Genomic DNA, 18,991 nt, shown 5'->3' on the forward strand with positions numbered 1-18,991 from the left:
GAGATGTTACAAAAACTTATTTAATTCCACGGGCTCAAATATTCAACTCCAGAACTGCCATCCTCTGAATCCCAATTACGAGTTGATTTTCAAAGGAAAAATCGCGTTTCCTTGGTGCCTTCTCTGAAGATGTTCTTCTAACAATACAAGGTCTTACCTCAGACAGCCTACTATGCAAGTTCCAATGCCCCTAGATATTGGCGTACCAAGGAGTGCCCTTATTCCTTGGCAATGAACTATCTCACATTCAATACATGCATCCCTTTTCCTTCAAGCTGTGGCACCCTAACAAAATGAGCCACAGAGCTTGATGATGACACGCGTGGAAGTTCAAAGAGCCAGTTATACTGCTGGAACACACAGAATAGTCCCGGCTCTCTTCAAGTTTTGCAGTCCACAGGAGTCGCAGCAGTGCAGTTGAAAGGACAGAGCGCAGTGCGTGACTGCAGTCCTTACTTAGAGGGCCATATGCTTTTCTGGGGCTTGTTTGTGTGCTAAATAGAGAAAGAGGATACTGGACAGCGCACTAAGTAGGAATATCACATCAAACCAACGATGATAAAAGTTGAACTGGAGCTCTCCCAGGACTTCGGTAATAATAGTGCGATACTCTAGAGGCATACTCATCCGTATCAGAAGCACTGATGACACAAAGTACATACCCTGTAAATTAAAAAACAGAGAAAGTAATTATTGTATCACAGTTGGCTATGTGGCTAACATGGGTCAGCATACAAAGATTCTAGTATGTGTATATGTATATACACACAAGTAAGTATGTATGCATAAATGTACATAGACGGGCCCGTGGTTCCACACTCACCATTATCTGTGCTAAAAGCAGAACAATAACATTGGAGGACTTGCTGCTGGAAATGGCATAGAAGAACTAGGAAAAAAAAAAGCAGTGGAAACAAGCAGTCAGATAAATCTGATGTGCCTTAGGACTGCATGGAAGGGGCACACCTTTCAATACTTTTTAATTTAAAAATGCATACTTTCCAGTGGGTGTCTGTTCCCTACTTTCAGAAACTTGCAGTCTTACCCTTAAACATAAATCTCCCTAAGCCCGTGGCACCATGTCGTAAAAGGCATATAATGATATATATTAAAGCTTAAGCTCAGGTAGCAAAAGCCAGGTAAAGACAATGAGTCACATGTCTCTTGAGTTAATGCCTTTCCAATCCTACCAGCAGCTCAAATTAAGCAATCATCTAAATTCTTTTAATCGCCTTCTCATCAACCTTACTAATAAGCCCTGGCTACAGCATCATTTTGAACCCTTGCTTACATTTAACATCTCATTTAACACCCACATCTCTTCTCAACAGTAGTAACAATAGAGACTGACTGGAGAAATACACTGCAGAAGGTATTTTTCCTCCCTTCCTCCCTCTGCAAGCATTTATATTCAGATATTTAAAACACAAATATGCACTGAAAGTTTATACAGTATTTGTCCCATCTGAAGTTAAAGATCTGATAACAGCTTTCCTGGTCCAAAACCACATAAGACTCCTGGCTCTTACCTTTGTAAGTGTGATTAACAATCCTCTGATAGAGGTAACAATGATTATTCCGACAAGAATAAAGGAAATGTGCTGAGACCAGAATTTTACCTGTGTCAACAAGAAGAATACAGTCAAATCTCTAACGCTAACCCCATTTACACCACATTGTATAGCTGCCAATTCTTCAGGGTTTTTGTATTTCCTAATTGTACAGATATCGATTGTAGACAGGTTTATATAACAGTCATTTTCACAACTTATTAGCAATTGTTTACTCCAAACACATGAGAAAAACAGACTTAGCTTACATTAATCATAAAAAACCTGTATTCACAGGGATATATTTAAAAAGCGTAAATGACAGAACACCTATGTGCACAAGCAAATATTATGACTCTGTAGTTAAATGTATTCATCTAAGCAAGTTGACTAACGTGTTTCTATTTTCCCAAAACAAACAAGCAAATCACTGTCTCTCTGGCAAGACCACAGTACCATCCCAGCATAAAATCAGTGTGAAAGCAAAGTTCATGGTGCATTTTCCTGTCCTCCTCAGTAAGTCAGAAATCAAAGACACTTTCTCAGGGCTCTATCACTCTCTCCCTATGAGCAGTATGATTTTATTTAGCTAAGCCAACCGTATCCTGGGCTGCATCAAAAGAAGTGTGGCCAGCAGGTCAAGGGAGGTGATTCTGCCCCTCTACTCCACTCTCATGAGACCCCACTTGGAGTACTGCGTCCAGCTCTGGAGTCCCCAACATAAGAAGGACATGGACCTGCTGGAGCGTGTCCAGAGGAGGGCCACGAAGATGATCCGAGGGCTGGAGCACCTCTCCTATGAGGAGAGGCTGAGAGAGTTGGGGCTGTTCAGCCTGGAGAAGAGAAGGCTCCGGGGAGATCTTATTGCGGCCTTCCAGTACCTAAAGGGGGCCTACAGGAGAGCTGGGGAAGGACTTTTTACTGGGGCACGTAGTGACAGGACGAGGGAGAATGGCTATAAACTGGAAGAGGGCAGGTTTAGATTAAACATTAGGAAGAAGTTTTTCTCTTTGAGAGTTGTAAGGCACTGGAACAGGTTGCCCAGAGAGGTTGTTGAGGCCCCATCCCTGAAGATGTTCAAGGCCAGGCTGGACGTGGCCTTGGGCAACCTGGTCTGGTGGGAGGTGTCCCTGCCCATGGCAGGGGGGTTGGAACTCGATGATCTTTAAGGTCCTTTCCAACCTAAACCATTCTATGATTCTATGATTCTAAGACAGGAATTGCTGAAAAGGCTGTAAGAATTAATAAAGCCTCACATCAAACTGGATTCCCAGATAATTTACAGTGATCTCAATTCCTCTTGTGACTGGATCAGTCTTCCCCACACGGTCAAATACAATATTGATGGTTGCCTGCAAAAGAGAGATGGATTTTCATTCAAACAAGAAAACAAAAGCATACCTCACTGTTCCATTAGACACATGCATGACTCTTACTTTGTATCACCAAGGAAAGGTGCAGGGGGCGGTTGGACTGTCTAAGAAGGTGCAAAATGCACACCTGTAAGAATTGTTTGTCTAATGCTTTACACAAAAAGACAGATCCAGAGCTTTATTTCAACCAAGAGCCAGTTTCTTTCCGAATTTCCAGAAGCAGGATTTTAAGGAACTGGAGCATTACTTGATGAACTGCATGTATAGCGTAATCTATGCAGGGTGTGACATTTGCATATGTCCACATAAAACATATTAAAACATTTACGTACCATGAAGATTTTCCAGACACAATAGATGGAGAAAAAATAACCCAAAAAATTAAAGTATTTTCCCTGGAAAGTTTTGGAGTACTCTATTCTCTCCTGGAAATACAAAAGGAGGGGAGGGTAACAGAACACACACAAAAAAAATAGATAATTTCCACAACCACCCAGAACACAAAATTTTAATAAAGCACCAAAAGTAGCAAACAGCTTTATACTTCTACACTTCTTAATTCAAATGTTTCTGAACTCAAAAAGTTTAATTCAAAAGTTTCTGAATGGCTTTAGGGACGTAGGCCATGCACCAGTATGTATCTCAACCAGAAGGAAACTGCCATCTAGACCCCAAATTAAAGAAACAGATCCTCACTCCACCGCATCACAACATTTCTACATTTACCTGCTGAACAGCTTTGCATTTCTTGCAACACACATTCAAAACACACGTTCTTTCAAACTACTCTGGCGTCCCAACACCCATCTGGGCAGTTACTTTGCTATGTACCTTTGTTGCATGCAAGTCAGCAGTTTCCAGAAAAAGCTGCCGACTCAGCTCTTCTAGGGCATCCACTTCTTGCTGGATAAGGGACAGATCTGGCAAACCAGCATAGTCAAGGCTAGAATACGTCACAAATTCTTAATCAAAACCAAAACATTCCTCACCTTCAGCCCAAGGGTCACATCTAACGGTCTGACCACATCTTTGTTCCAGACCTGTTTTTTGATTCAGTCTTAATGCTCCTTGTTAATACTGCACCCAAAGAAATCTCAAGGATACACATATCGCACACTACTCCATTTTAAGAAGGTAGGCAGTGCGCAGTATTTAGGCAGTCATGCAACAAGCTTTTTATTCCTCTTCCTGCGGAACATTCACAGAATAGAACCAGAGCTCTCAAAGGCTGCTGCTCCACTTTGATCAGTGTTCCTTGTCACTGAAGAGCATCTCACAATACGTCCCTCTCACATCTTAATTAAAAAAAAAACGCTGAGTAACTGCTCCAAGAGATTAGTGATTATTATGAAGAGTCTTGTCAAATAGCCAGATTCTGATTTGGCTATTCCCACAGCCAGTGGGAGAGGAAGAACAGCCCTCAGGCTTAAATATGCAAACTGCACACTGTAGGTGGCCTGGCAGATATCGTTGGTAGGCAACTGTATGTTACAGAAATACAGACCATTGTGATTCCATATTCCTTTTACCCATTTCATATGGGCAGAACAACTTCTATTCACCTGTTGCTGTCCACCGTTTTTGTCACACTGCTATAAGCATCAGTGGCCAGCCTATATCATGAGAACAATTTATTTGGTCAACAAGTTGCTTCCTGCCCTTCTTTTTCTCATGGCTTTCCAACATGGCCAGAAAGCCAACTATAGGCTAGGTAAACTGCTCCAGCAACCCATTGTTTTGCATAAGTACGCCATAGGTTCTCCATCCTGGAAAAGCATATTTCATGTTACGAGAAAAATACGCATGCAGTTCAGTCATATGAGCAGAGGATACATCAGAATAGAAAGTCGCCTCCCACGTCAGTGATGTGATAGGGTAGACATCTGCAAGTGACACCATAAGTGTGCACAACTGTCCTGTGATCTGCTGTACACCTCAACCATGGTGATGCAACAGCACGTTTACAGGGCAGGGCAGCAGCATACAACTCCTGACTGTGTCACAGTAAAGCTATGTGTCCAAACCCTGGGCAAAAGGTCAGACAGTACAGTGCTAGAAAGCAAACTTCCCAGGAGACATTAAGTCTTTTGCTCAGACTGCTGAAACATGTTGAAACACAAATGCTTTGTAACTGGCCCAAGTAACACTCTTCCTTTCAAAACAGAAGAAAGTGGAAGCCTCCTCCCAAGGCAGGTGCCAGCATGCAGATGAAGGATACTTTCACTGCCTGCAACAGATGTTGTAACACTTTTTATCATTCCCCAGAAGCCAGTGGGTTTGTTATGCACTTCTCCTCTCTGGAACATTGTCCTGTGAGCCACTGCTATCCTGAAAGAACAGAAAACATAAGTCCTTAGGAATAAAGTATTTTTAGAAAAAATAATAATTAAAAAAAAAACAAACAAAAAAACCCCACCAGTTCCTTAGAAGACAATGTTAAAGTAAATTCACTGCAAACAGATGCCCCTCTTTTTTTTTTTTTCCCCCTAAGCATCAATCTTGCTTCATAACATTATCTTGATTAGCTCTGGAGTACAGCCCAGATCTAATCAAGCGAGATTCAGTGAGACACTTCACAAGACTTCCATTCAGGATTCTGCTTCAATCCTTAAAGGGCTTTAAACTCAATTAAAAATAAAAATTCAAATGTTTTTCTCAATCATATGATTAGTTGCTTTCCTTTCCTCAAACACATGACTGTGCTATCTCAAGTTCAGGAATTGGAAGACCTCTCGTGCTTCTCTCTCCCCTTGAACACCTCTTCTTTATCACTGCACATCCGCCACCTCCACAGAACTGTGAGCGCTGGATGGCATGCAGCAGCACTCTGATACGCTGTCACTCACTACTGGGCTGCATGACAAGCTGTTATGAAGCAGAAACACATAAATCCATTACTGGACTGAACCACTGGATGCTTCAGGCGATCTGAACATGACTCCTAAAGCTAATTCCAACACTACAGCAGCAGCTGCACATTGTCCCTCACACTCCCATCTGCACTGCAGCATAATCCCCATGAGCAGTGCTGGCTTCTGGCCTCGTTCCCTCACATTTCTCCCCATTGAAATTTGTGAGCCAGTTATCCACTCCTAAGCTGAAAACTATTCATAGGATTGTCAAGGCGATCCATGATGCGACAGTGTTTAGGCCCTTTCTTGTAGCTGCAGCCAGTATTGCTACATTTGGCACAGAGCCCTCTTCAAGGTTGTTGATAAGCAGTGGAATAAAAAAAAAAAAAAGAAATCACTCCTCCTTCACATCCAGCAAAAGAAACACCCTTGGGGCACCCCTCATAACACACATAAGAGCACATATGGTCACAGACTACAAATAACAGAGATCTTAGAACAATTCAATTCATCCTGATGGCTGCCAAATACAAGAATTGCATTTTTAATCCTTGCTTTCTTCCCAGTACCCGATTCACACATCCCATCCCAAACAATCTACAGCATTGCAGTAAAAATGCAGCTATGTCAAGGCAAAGCGCAAGGCTATAAGCTTACAAAGGCAAATCTTTTCTTTTGAAAGGTGACAAGGATCTCTGTACCCACATAGTAGTAAGGACTTTTGGAGACCTCATAGAAAGGATCTACAGGCAAAAACCACACACTTTGCCTGTGTAGATATGTGATCTGTCTACATCAGATAAGCTGATGTGACTCTAACATGAAGCAAAATGAAGCAATGGTGTCACAGAATCTAGCATTTCAAACCTGAGGCTTAGTTATGTCACACCTGCAAGGATGAGCACAAAGAATCTGCCAACCTTCGAGGCAAGTTTCCTTAAGGTTTTACTTGATTACACTCAGGAAGGAGAGAACAATAATTCCTGTGCATCAGGGAAAACAGATTTCAACAACTATCTCCTCCTGACAAGGAAGCCAGTATGAATAAGGGTTGGTATGAGAAGAAATGTCAAGATCAGCAGAGAAACCAAAAAAGCTTTATGTTCTATTGCCTTACAATCCTTGCGTGTATCGATAAGTTCTGAGTTAGCAGCAGTACTGAAAAGATGACCAGCAAGTAACTGACAATTAATGGAATTGTAGCATTTACCCTACACTGTAAAATACTGCTATTCCTGCTTGTTCTGCCAAATGATTTGGATTGTGTTTGGACTGATACAAATCTAACTTTTTAAGCTCTGCTTCATATGAGCAAATAGTCCAATTATGCAACCCACTGTTCCCTGTCAAAGCAAAAAGAGAACAAAATCTACAGAACTTGAGCTTCTGCTATTTCTTGCACATTTCTGAGACTACACAGTTGGGGGGGGGGTGTTGTTTGTTTGTTTTAAACACAGATACATGAACTTCAATATAATTCCCAAACCATTAACACCCTTTACATGGCTCTTCATAATGGTTAGAAATTTTTACCCCAACATCACTCTCCCTGGACCAGAGGTCCAAAAAAGAGCACAAAGTCAGAAGCAGCATTATACAATCTCTTTTAACTCCAAAGCCAGTATTTTTGTATGCTCCTAATCAATTAAACCCAAGTAATTAAATTCTCTCACTACTTAGTCTCACACATGACCACAAATACTGAGTTAACATTTGTTCACCACTTAAGCTTTTCAATAGGGGAAAAAAAATGTTATGCTTTAACTACACTTTCATAGGCCAATACTGACCAGCAAATACATGCTGGCGACTAATTTAGCAAGGTTACACTATATAAAAGGTCCTTCATCACACATTAAAAGGTTCCATTAAAACATTAGTGCATCAAAAGTAAAGTTTGGGGGACTGCTGTGAGAATTCAGTGTCAGACAGTCAAACCTTTGAAGTGACTATGGTGATTTTATTTATCCTACAAAACTAGTAAGGCATGTAATATGTAATTTTTAACAGGACACAAAAAAAACTTTTATGCGTAAATAAATTAAATTGTTTCCAAAAGTAGGTTTTTCACTTGGGGTACATAGAATAAGCTAAACCAACAAAAGCAGAGTTCTGACAGCACGCTTGGGCACTATACCACATTCCCATTAGCAATGTTTTGCAATTCTGTAAAACTGAACTAAGGTAAACCTTGCCATTTGCACAAATATAGCTGTGCCCACACCAGCTCACTAGCCTGCTTCAGTTTTGACCGGGAAATACCAGATCCACAGAGCAGGAGAGCGCTCAATACATATGAACCAACTGGTGTACTGAAACTGCCAGTGAGCACCAGCTGCGGGGGCTTACTGATCAGGAGAGAAAGGTGCCCATCTTACAGACTAGTCACACTGCCAGAGAGTCACAATTTGTCTTGGAAGCCTAATTCGTGCCACTGCAGTAAGAAAGGGTGCTATTTAGTGCACGTGTCTGGGGAAAAAAAAAAAAAAAAGTTGTGTATCAGGCCAGAATGAAACCCCACGCAGACCAAGCCAATTCAGTGAGCTGTTCGCTGGAACACGCAGCCCTGACAGGACTAATATTTTTGGTAATTTTAAGAACCATCTTATACCATACTGACTGAAAACACTTGAAATAAATAATTTCATGCTACTGCTGCCCTCTCACCTTTTTTTCTTGCTAACAATCATGTCCATAGTCTGAAGGAGTCGTCGCTCCAAAGCCAGAATATCTGCATCTGTCACATTCCTGCAAAATGAAGACACCCAATTAGGCCAGCTATCCCATTTCAGAGGAAATATGCACATGCCCATGAAATAAAGAGAAGCCTGTATAAGGAGAATATGCTTCAGCAAAAGAAACGGTTCTAGCGTGTAAACGTGGCAGTAGTTAGTTTCAGAAAAAAAGTTATGAAAGAACTTGAATCGATGCCACAGGTAAAGCAGAAAAAAAATCTCAAAAAGGTGGACAAAACATTTCACAAGGCTGCAGTTACCTGAGAAAGTAGGACATGTAAGTGTATGGACAGTTGACGGCCCCAAATCCTGACAGCAAAGCCATGAGTGTCACCCCAATCACACCCACGCGGCTGATGAGCTGTTCTATAGAGAGGATTCCTGAGAGAGGAAAAACACAGCATTAATAACCTCGCTCTCTTCACTCCGCTCCGCACTTGCTGCTTTCACAACACAACACACATACAGAGCTGCTTAATGAATCTGCCCGCATTCCCACTGCGATGACCAGAGGTAATATGAAGTACAGTCAGGGACTAGGAAAAGAACGGGGCAGAAAGTCTCCCTCAGAAAGCACATTACCATGCTTCGAAACAGGGATGGGAAACTCTAGCTATGAAGAAGCTTAAGACAGACCTAGAGAGGACTAACAGTCATCATTTTGGTTCTAAATTAATAAAATATTATTGATCACACTTTGCTGAGGTGGGACCACAGATCATCCACCAGATGATAAAGATAGGCATCTTCTGCAATAGCCAGGAATAGAGTTACCAAAACAGTTAGTCCTGGCAAACCGGCCCAAAAACGTCTGAACCATAGAGAGGAAGCCCTATCCTGTCAGTTGTCATTAGAATTGACCCCTCCAGATCACACGCAATTTGTGCTTGTCGGACAGTAGGGCGATGACAGCATGGGAAGCTTATGCTGCTCCTGGCTGTTCAGTATTCATCTTGGGGGGACATACACATTGTTGAGGTGACCACCAACAAAGCGCTCCATCCGAGCACCGAGTGAACTCTAAAACATACATTCACATAACACAGCATGAACATCAAGGCTGTGCTGTAACCAACACCAAGCACTGAAGTTGCATTTATTCTTCTCAGCCATTAAACACAGACCTCAACCTGTCTTCTCAGGATACAATGCCATGTGCTACTAAACATCACTCACTTTTTAGGGAGCCAGTTATAGAGCAGCTGCCACACACAGCACATTTGGAGCTTACATGATTGCAAAGCTGAGATGGCCAAGCGCCAAGCCACATTTCATGCTTCAGAGAAGGGGAATAAATGATGAAAACACGGTAAAAAGACTTCACAAAGGGAGACTGAGACACCCAGTCATGTGCAGCTGCATAGAGATTTACACGAGCTACAGAATGTGCTACAATACACTGGCCTTTCACCCCACACGCTGTCAGACAGCAGCAGTTAAAACAGAGGTGCCTTCAAAATGACATGACATTCCACTGGTTAAAGCAATGCTTCCCCATAACGCTCAGAGCAACCCTACTCTTGTGATCAGGTCAGATAAAATGAATGCTTTATCAAGTCAGATAAAGATACGAGTTTTATTAGAATACTAGTATGTAACTGAGTAAAGCATAACCTTCCTTCTACTATGAGCTCCCACACTCAGGTCTATTAAACAAGCTGCAGAACAACAAGGGCTCCTGACTCTGAGCCCTGATTGATGGTGCATTTCCCAGCTGCAGCACACTGCCATCACCATCCCCAGGCAAGGCACCCTCCGGCACAGGATGCCACCGCAGGTACTTGAAATGGCCCCACTAGTCAGCACAATTCCCCAGCTGCAGCACACCAGTATACACGAGGGTGAGCAAGGTGGGGGCACACTGAGGAAGACGGCACTGGTAACACACTGCAGCGTGAGGGGCTCTTTAAGCACAGTCTCCTGTCATATCTCCCTCCACAATAGGATCCTACCTGTCTGAATTGGGCCACCACCACACGACAAAGCCCTGCAGAAGCCTTGTCAGTACATGCAGGGCAGCAGCACCCTGGAAGTACAGCAGGGGGAAAAAAAAAGCCTAGAATCCTTTGCTCTAACCTTCTGTCTAGACCTGGTAGGATAAGGCACTGTACAACTGTTAAGTGGAGGTCCCATCCTGTAAAGTGAAGTTAAAAATAGAAAACACCCCACTACCAGTTCAGGAAATCTGCAGTTGTTATGCAGCTTCACAGAAGCTTTTCAGTGATCTGAAGAGGATTACCTAAACGCAATGGCTAAGTTCCCATTGGGTTATTATGATCTGCCAACTCAAGTGCCTTCTGCAACTCAAAGCGGATACACATTTTTCTTGGCAATGAAACACTGGGCAGAGGGATCTGCACTATATAATAGCTGAGGAATTTCAGTGGCAAATGACAGAATTACAACACACAGATACACACTTTCTCTTAGGAAAGTTTTAGGATCACAGACGAAAGGGTGAGCAGACTCTACAGCATTTGATATCCTTCAATTTTTCTCTTACAGATTAGTACAGAGTAAAGTAGCCTCCTAGAGAACAGAAAGATTAAGCTGATAGTTATCTATGAGGACTGACACATTAACCAATTTGAGTGAAACTGACTGAATTTCACCTGTCGACAACAATATACAAACAATTTTCCAGTGCAGGGGAAAGGCAACACAAGTTACACAGCAAACCCAGGTGACAAACAGTCTGGTTCTACAGTGTTACAATCCTTCGGCACACTCAGGTGCCTGCAGGGTTCAGTACAGTTAGGCACGTGCTAACAATCTCTGTTGGACACAAACTAGCCCAAGTGCACACAGGATCTTCACACTATAAATACTCTTGCTTCCATGACTGCAACGCAGATGCCCAAGCTAATTCCGCACATAGATGCCCAAGCTAATTCCGCACGTGAATAGCTCTGGCGCTCAGCAGAACTTACCAACTCACGTTCTAGTACCATGCAACTGTACTGCCTCTGGGCTCAGGCAGTGTACGAAGCTGTACCGAAGCCAGCACGCACTGCCAGATGTGTTGCTGGCTACAGTCTATACAGCTCTGGTGTTCGGGCACCCTGCCATGTTTTGTCAACTGGACAGCCACCTATGTTAAACTGATCTGATTTTGGTCACAAGAAACAATAATCTGACTGAAAAAGTCAGATGAAGGATTGGTTGCCAATGCTCTTCTTACATAAATTAGTTTTAGTCTCCACAAGAAAAGAAACCACTTAATAAAAATTGCGATTAACTTTCTGTGAAGATGAAGGTAAGTCCTCAAAAGTGCACTGTGTTCTTACACACACTAGGTTCAGTTAGGACTCATTCACTTCCCTAAAGTTTTCCTGTAGTATTGGAAGAAAACTTATGCAAATAGTTCAAGGTATATCCATCCATATCTGTCAGTCTAACAACCTTCAGATTGAAGATTTGAAAGCAGAACAGACCCTCAGTTGCAAGAACTACTTTCTACAGTCCCAGCTGTAGAGCTGAGATAACATAATAATAGCTCCAAGATAAAAGTGAGATAACAAAGCCTATTTTCAGGAGGGAAGGAATGAGCAAGAATATGAAACTCACCATGTTTTGGGCTGAGGATAGGAAATGGATCTCCCAGCTTCCAGAAGAAATACATGAATGTCAACCACAGAACACATGCAAAAAGCAGTTTCTGTCTGTGCACTAATGGAGAGAAAAAAAAAACCACAACAGTATTTTAAAGAAGTTCTTCCTTCAGGGCTTCTTCAAGCTTGCAAAATTGCTACATTGGTCCAAAGGCTACTTTGAGCACAGGTGGCCAAAAGGGGTGTCAACTGACAGAGCTACAGCTAGCAGTATGCACCCCTTCACTTCCTACAGAACCAGCTATTTGAGACACCATTGTTGGCAAGCGCTAATGCAGCGACACACCACTTTGGCTTTTCCCCACAGACGTGTGAGGAGGGCTGCACTATGAAATGGGGATCACTTAGCTGCGTCTTTCTTGTGTGACCCTGAACATGAAATCTGAAAACTTCACCTTCATACCAAAACTACACATTTAACACTCCCAACCTACATGCCTAAGCTTAATACAAAAGAGCAATGAGTATCAATAGCTCATGGTTAAGTGCCCATCAGCAAAATTCAAGAGGCCTCATACAGACTGTAGTAAGCAAATAAAAAAAAAGCAAAAGCAATTTACTGAACTTCTCTGTCTCATTTCTTTTACCCCCTAGCAGAACAACACAGCCTTGCCAAGGGTTTCAGGGTTTGGCTGCAAGCTTAAAATTGTAAAGAAACAAATTCCAGTAACATTACTCTAAAGTGCTCAACTTTGTCGAAACCCATGAAGAAAAGCTACATTTGTTGGGGTCAGGTAAAGTATCTCCTGACTGGTCAATAAACAGCTCACGCTAAAGCATTAAGTTCCAAAGAGAAGTTATCCAGCCAGAACAAAGCCAGTGAAAGGAGGGAGCTATGGGCATAGTGACCAACACATCTCTCTCTCTCTCTCTCCCCACCACCACCCCCCGCCCCGAAAAGTTATTTCTCATTTGCATGCATAGTCTCAAGTTAGCAGCCCCACTGCCATAAACCAATTACTCACATAATCTGATATTGCTCACAACAAAGTAACCAATGTAGAAGGGTACCATGAAGACTAGGATGAGCAAAATAACACACAGGTTCAGCTTCCAGTGAAAATATCGAGAGCTAAAGTATGTCAAAAAAAAAAAAGTCAAAATACTGATTAGCATACTACCATAATACAACAAATTTCTCAAAGACAATCGCATGTCAGTGCAATGCTTTCAACTACATCAAACATTGGATAATATTGGCCTAGTATATAGAATATTCTGGATTTTGTTTGTTCTTTGGGTTGGGGCAGAGGTTGTTTGTTTTGTTGCTTTGTTTTTTAATATAGAGCTCAAGAATGTGTATTTCAAAATTAACAACTATCCGGAAAAACACACAGGGTTATTTTATCAAATGCTGTATTTTCTACAGTGAGCAATACCAGTTGCAGCATGATTCATTTCATTTACTGCTCATCTAGTTGAACAGTAAACCAAAACTAAGTATAAGCAGTAATTAATTTTGTAATGAGTGGCTGAGTCAAAAAAGGGCTAATTCAAATAGAAAAGATTAAAAATATTTAATGTTGATAATTCAACATGTTTCACTGCAAAGCAAGTTTTCTCATGTGCAAGACATTGCAAAGCAGGAATTTAAAAATACACATATATACCAAAATGACCAATACTCCTCTGACTAAAGGAGATTAATCAAATGCAGATGAGATTCATCTTGGCCGAACTGACTTTTCACTTCGCTTGAATAGAAAAATACACGTCCTGTTCCCAATATTAACTCATATCCTCTTTATGCCTGGTGGAAGGAAAAATTATGAAGATCCTTGTCACTTTTCCCTAGTTAATTCAGAGGCATTTTCATCTATATTGACGTCCAGCCCTTTATCGAAGCTTACAAAAGCATTCTCCTCAGTGATCTCCCGGGCTGCAAGCTCTACTGATTAATGACACACAGTCAGAACTAACATTACCTCTTACCATTTTTTTATTTCTTGCCCTTCAACTCCTTTGACTGCTCTCTTATACTAGTATGACAAGAGAGAATAAATAGGAAACCCAGCTAGCCTCTACATGTTACTGCTTTATCTTCTCTTCCCTACCGACTTCTGAAGTAGACAGTTTTTAACATCCCCTTTATGTAGAAGTCCTCACCCTATGTCAAGGGAGGATGTGCCTTTGATTCACAAATACCATATTATTACAGAAGGAATTTTCACTCCATAATGAGCTTCACATCTTATTCGCTGCTCTGACCACCACAGAAAAACTAGTGCTTATAGTTCCTATAGTCCTCAATATCTGAAAAGTCCTCTTCAGCATGATCTGAAGCTTCGCAACACTCCCATAAAAGAAACCATTTCTTTTAACTCCACAAATGGAGAAAGTCAAAGTCTAAAGCCTTGCCCTAAGGACCCAGACCACACTAATAGCAACTGCATGAAAAATCAGGAGCTTATGACTCCTAGACTCATGTTCTGTCAAATAAATAAATCCTTCTGCTCAGACATCTTTGTTGAGAAGTTGACAATTTTCTCATACAATTTCCCCCACCCAATCCATTCATTTAGAAGTTGGACTGAAGCTGCTGAGCTTGAGTGAGCTCCTAGACTCACCTGCTGTTCAGCACCCCCAAAATCTCAAAGATGATGAGTTCAAACATGGTACAAGAGAAAGCAAAAGTCACAGAGAAGATCACCTGGACCACATACTGTCGCACCTGCAACAGAGAAAACAAGCCAGAGACATCAGGCATTTCCATTCCTAGAATGACATCCTGATATCCCTCAGGTAACAAAAAACAAATCACAAGGTACAGTGGCACACAACTAGGTCTCTTGCTTCAAGGCACCTTGCCCTTTACCTAAATGGGAAGAAACCAACTGTTTATTCCCTGTCTGTTAGAAAGCAGAGGGCAAACTCATAAGTTGCTCAGTATGACACTGATTGCAGCTACCGGCACATTTAACAGAGATGCCTTGCACAGAAAGGATGTCAAGCATGCAAAGCCCTATGTCAGCTTGACTAGTGATAGACCCTTGCTAACAGAGCTTTTGGATCTTAACCTCAGATTTAAAAGTAAGATCCATATCTGGGAAACTTTTTTGATCTGAATTTGGCTTGCACTTATGACAGCTCTGACCTAGACTATATTCTCTCATACCCCTCTAGGGATAGGAGAATGCAACAGTTTTATCCCATCCAATCCTCACAAACAATTCAGCCATAATGTACACGCATCACTGAGTTTAAAGTTAACCACTGAATTTGATTTTGTCACAAAAGTTTTACAATTACATAAGGAAGGCTCACTCAAGCAAAAGGCAAAATAGTTTCCCATTACCCCTGCACCTCCTCCACCGTTTTTCATTCAACAGTGGCCAAAATGGAAACTTTCACTGGCCCCAGAAGAACCCATTTCCTCAGATATCCACCAGTCTTCCAACCAGAAAGACAAGAGGAAATTAAAGCTAAAGTAACTGTAGAGACAATTAAAAATAAGATAGGAGATCTTAAAGAGAGGAAGGCCAAATACAGTTTCAAAAATGTTTCTATACTTGGGAGTAATTTTTTAAGGTATAGAATTATGAAATGCTCCTTCTCACCTCATAATCCTTGAAGAGCTTACGCATGAAGAATAGCCAGCCAAACCCAAAGAACAGCACCTGCAGAAGAGATGAAGCACTTCACATTTGTAACCAGCAACTTGCAAAATACAAAGCTACTTCACTATCGACCATAGATGAAAGAAATGGAAGGAAAAGAGCTGGCCCAAAGTACCCAAGATCCACAAAAGATTAACACTTGTCACAGTACCATGGAGAGAACAGTATTTTTAATATTCAAGTGTAGCAGACACAGAAGGCTATGACCTTATGAAATATTCAGTCAAGACAGCCCATTTCTGTACTCCCAAGTTCTCAGAATTCCTCACTTCCTGGCCTGCCAGAATCCTCGGCACTGTTGTTTCTTGTTTCACTCTTCTAATCTACAGAATTAAAGTTTATAGTTTTTACAGGAAACACAGTAATGGAGGCAAAGTAAACACTTGAATGTCCACAACATACACATTTTCCAGGGATGAACAAATTTTATAAAAATATCTGCTGTTTCTTTAAGACTAGAAGTACATTTGATTTTTACAGAGAGGTCTTAACACTACATCTGATTACACACCGACACGATGCGGAACAAAGGTGTTAAAAGCATCTCTAAGGTAGAGAAAAGGCAGTGTTGGATGCCTCAAACCCCTATCCGGAGATGCAAAAAGCCACACAGAAAAGGTAGGTCAAGCAGGACTAGCCAATAATGCTTTGCATTTCAATGGCTCTCAGAGCACTTTACAAAATTTAATTAAGTTTCAACACACACCTGAGGAGATGGACTTAATATCACAGCTATTTTGCAGATGAGTTAAATGAAATAAATACAAATTAAGCAATGTAGTCAAAACTGAAATTACCAGTCTTCAGCCAGAAAAAGAAGATTGGGTTGTCAGGCCTTTCATGGGTAGCCCAGTCTATTCCACAGAAGACTGAAAACAAGTGTAATGATTTAAACGAATCCAAGCAAAAAGAGAATTCAGAAGACAACTATATACAGCTTCAAACTGGAAGATTTAAAATAGATATTAGGAAAAAAGAATTCACTATGAGGGTGGTGAGGCACTGGAACAAACTACCGAGGGAAGTTGTGGAGGCCCCATGCCTGGAATTGTTTAAAGCAAGGTTGGATGGGGCTTTGACCAACTTGGTCTAGCAGAAGGTGTCCCTGCTCATGGCAGGGGGGTTGGAACTAGATGATCTTGAAGGTCACTTCCAACCCAAACAATTCTATGATTTTTTACAAGGGCAGTTTTGACCAAAGCAAAGAGAAAAATCAATGTATGTCAGAAAGCATGGGACAAAGACAGTATTTCTTCTCAAGAGCACATGGAAAAGGCCAGAGCATTCTGGCCCCCTGTGGAGACAGGAAACTTCCAAAGACAAAAATGCAGAAATCATTGTGGACGTTTCCACTGTGCATCAGGAGCAACTGGATCCCAGCAGCGGCAAAGGTAACAGAAGAACATGATTTACAGACAAAGAACACCTGGAAAGTTGGGCAAGGAAGATGAAATACATTTGCATTGAAAGAAGAACTGAAATAGGAATGAGGTCTAGTGATTAGTAACAGCTGGCAAAACTTGTCTGAGGAGGACTTCAGACTTTAAAGTAATTGATAGCAAAAAGGAAAAGGTAAGATATTTCACAAGCCTCCTACCTACAGGTCATAAGTCAAAGAAGTATGATAAGCAAGTGATACTTATATAAAGTAATTCCACATTTAACAGTGTGAAAGAGGAAAAAGGTAGAGACAAATGCTTCAAAAAAAAAAAAAGTAAATAAAGTAAAACAAAGAAATGAGGAGATAACCAAGTACAATAATAACATAGGAAGTTTATATATAAAGATTAGATTTCCCTTGTGTTCGAGACTGTACAAAAGCATAGAAAGATGTTATCTGAAGAGTTCACACTCTAATATACCGCAGGTGAACATGACATGTTAAGTCAGAAAATTCTTGAGCGTTTGACAATTACATGCAGCAATTTAAATATCTAACTTGATACTTTTGAAGATGATAGGAAGATGCAAAGCTGCCATCACAAATGAAAGAAGAGCAATTAGGTAAGTTGGAACTTAGAATGCAAAGCAAATGATAACAGCAAAAATCAAAGAATTATCAAGTAGGAGGACATTCTAGCTCTAAGAAATGGCCAAAAGCTGTCCTAAAAACTGTCAAGAAAATTAGAGTTGTGCATGAAAGCCTATATAAGACAACCAACTGCTGCTGAGAAGGGAAAGGTCCTCTTTTCTCAGCTCATCCCTCTTCATTATAGAACAAAAATTTCACAGCAGCTCTGAAGCTTATCGGATCCCTCTGTGATCCAGTTAAACTTATTTAAACCAAATACTGGAGAGAACACAAATAAGAGAGTATAACTGTGCAGCAAAGTGGAAGTGAAGAGGAAGCAGAACCTTCCCCTTTTGGCAGAAGCAAACAATTTGACCACCTCAGTTGCCAGAGAGGCAGACAAGAGGAAAGGATATTTAGATGGTTACTGAGGAGAGAGTGAGGTAGCAAGGAGGACTGGAAGGTCAAAGAGAACACAATGGCAAGATAAATTACTAGCAAAGGAAGCTAATGAAGAAGGAGGGGGTATTTCCTCCTACAAAACAATTAGACAGTTTGAAGTATGTTAAGACCACAACCCACTTTGTAATGATAAAGATAGGATGACATGACATGTTTTAAAGGGCTCCCAGGTGAATTCAGCTGGTGTAAAACCAAGACTAGTTGAAAGATGACGCTGATGGCAGCAGAAAGAAAAAGCTGAAGGAAGTGCTGAATCACAGATGGATCAATGGAGAAGGAGTCTTAGTGGTATCTTTTTTCTGCTTTGAGGAATTGAAAATCTTCCAAAGTTGTAAACAAGCAAACTCCTCAGCAGACACAAATGATTAGCTTTCTTGAAGAATACCAGAAACAAAGTACTACAAAGAGAATAGCACGATGAACTTTGCTGTCTGTCCCAACAAAGAAAACTTAAATTTATAGAAGTGATGCAGTACTACAAGAACAGCTGCATTCTCCACAGCCTCATTTACTGAACCTCTTTACGCATTACAATTTGACTTGACAATTGCAGGAGGGCAACGGTCACCGTGACAGGTAAGGAAGCAGTCCAAAGACGCATGCACCTTATCTTCCCCTGCAATAGCAGCCTGGGCGATAGAAAAGGGCGGGCGGCCATAACGAGACAGTCTGGCAGCCTCACCCACCCCTCAACGCGCAGCGACGAGGTGGGCTTTTTTTTCCCGCCTTTGCTGCCGAGCAGCGGACGGCCCAACGCATGCAGGCGGCGGAGCGGTTCCC

At 41.4% G+C, this 18,991-nt stretch overlaps 1 protein-coding gene across 1 annotated transcript; it reads right to left on the reverse strand.

The window, feature by feature from the left end:
- Positions 1-9: 9 nt before the first annotated feature.
- Positions 10-15,741, reverse strand: GPR89B (G protein-coupled receptor 89B). The gene is made up of 13 exons (XM_009890077.1): positions 15,679-15,741; positions 14,689-14,792; positions 13,087-13,193; positions 12,078-12,179; positions 8,771-8,891; positions 8,443-8,523; positions 5,142-5,251; positions 3,755-3,843; positions 3,256-3,348; positions 2,807-2,902; positions 1,530-1,619; positions 824-889; positions 10-663 (listed from the first exon to the last, which is right to left on the reverse strand). The coding sequence occupies exons 1-13, from the start codon at positions 15,703-15,705 to the stop codon at positions 457-459; spliced, it is 1,293 nt and encodes a 430-aa protein (XP_009888379.1). The 5' UTR covers positions 15,706-15,741; the 3' UTR covers positions 10-456.
- Between the last annotated feature and the right edge of the window lie 3,250 nt (positions 15,742-18,991).

The sequence above is a fragment of the Charadrius vociferus genome, unplaced genomic scaffold (genome assembly GCF_000708025.1).
Source record: "Charadrius vociferus isolate BGI_N301 unplaced genomic scaffold, ASM70802v2 scaffold287, whole genome shotgun sequence".
In the NCBI taxonomy this organism is placed as follows: domain Eukaryota; kingdom Metazoa; phylum Chordata; class Aves; order Charadriiformes; family Charadriidae; genus Charadrius; species Charadrius vociferus.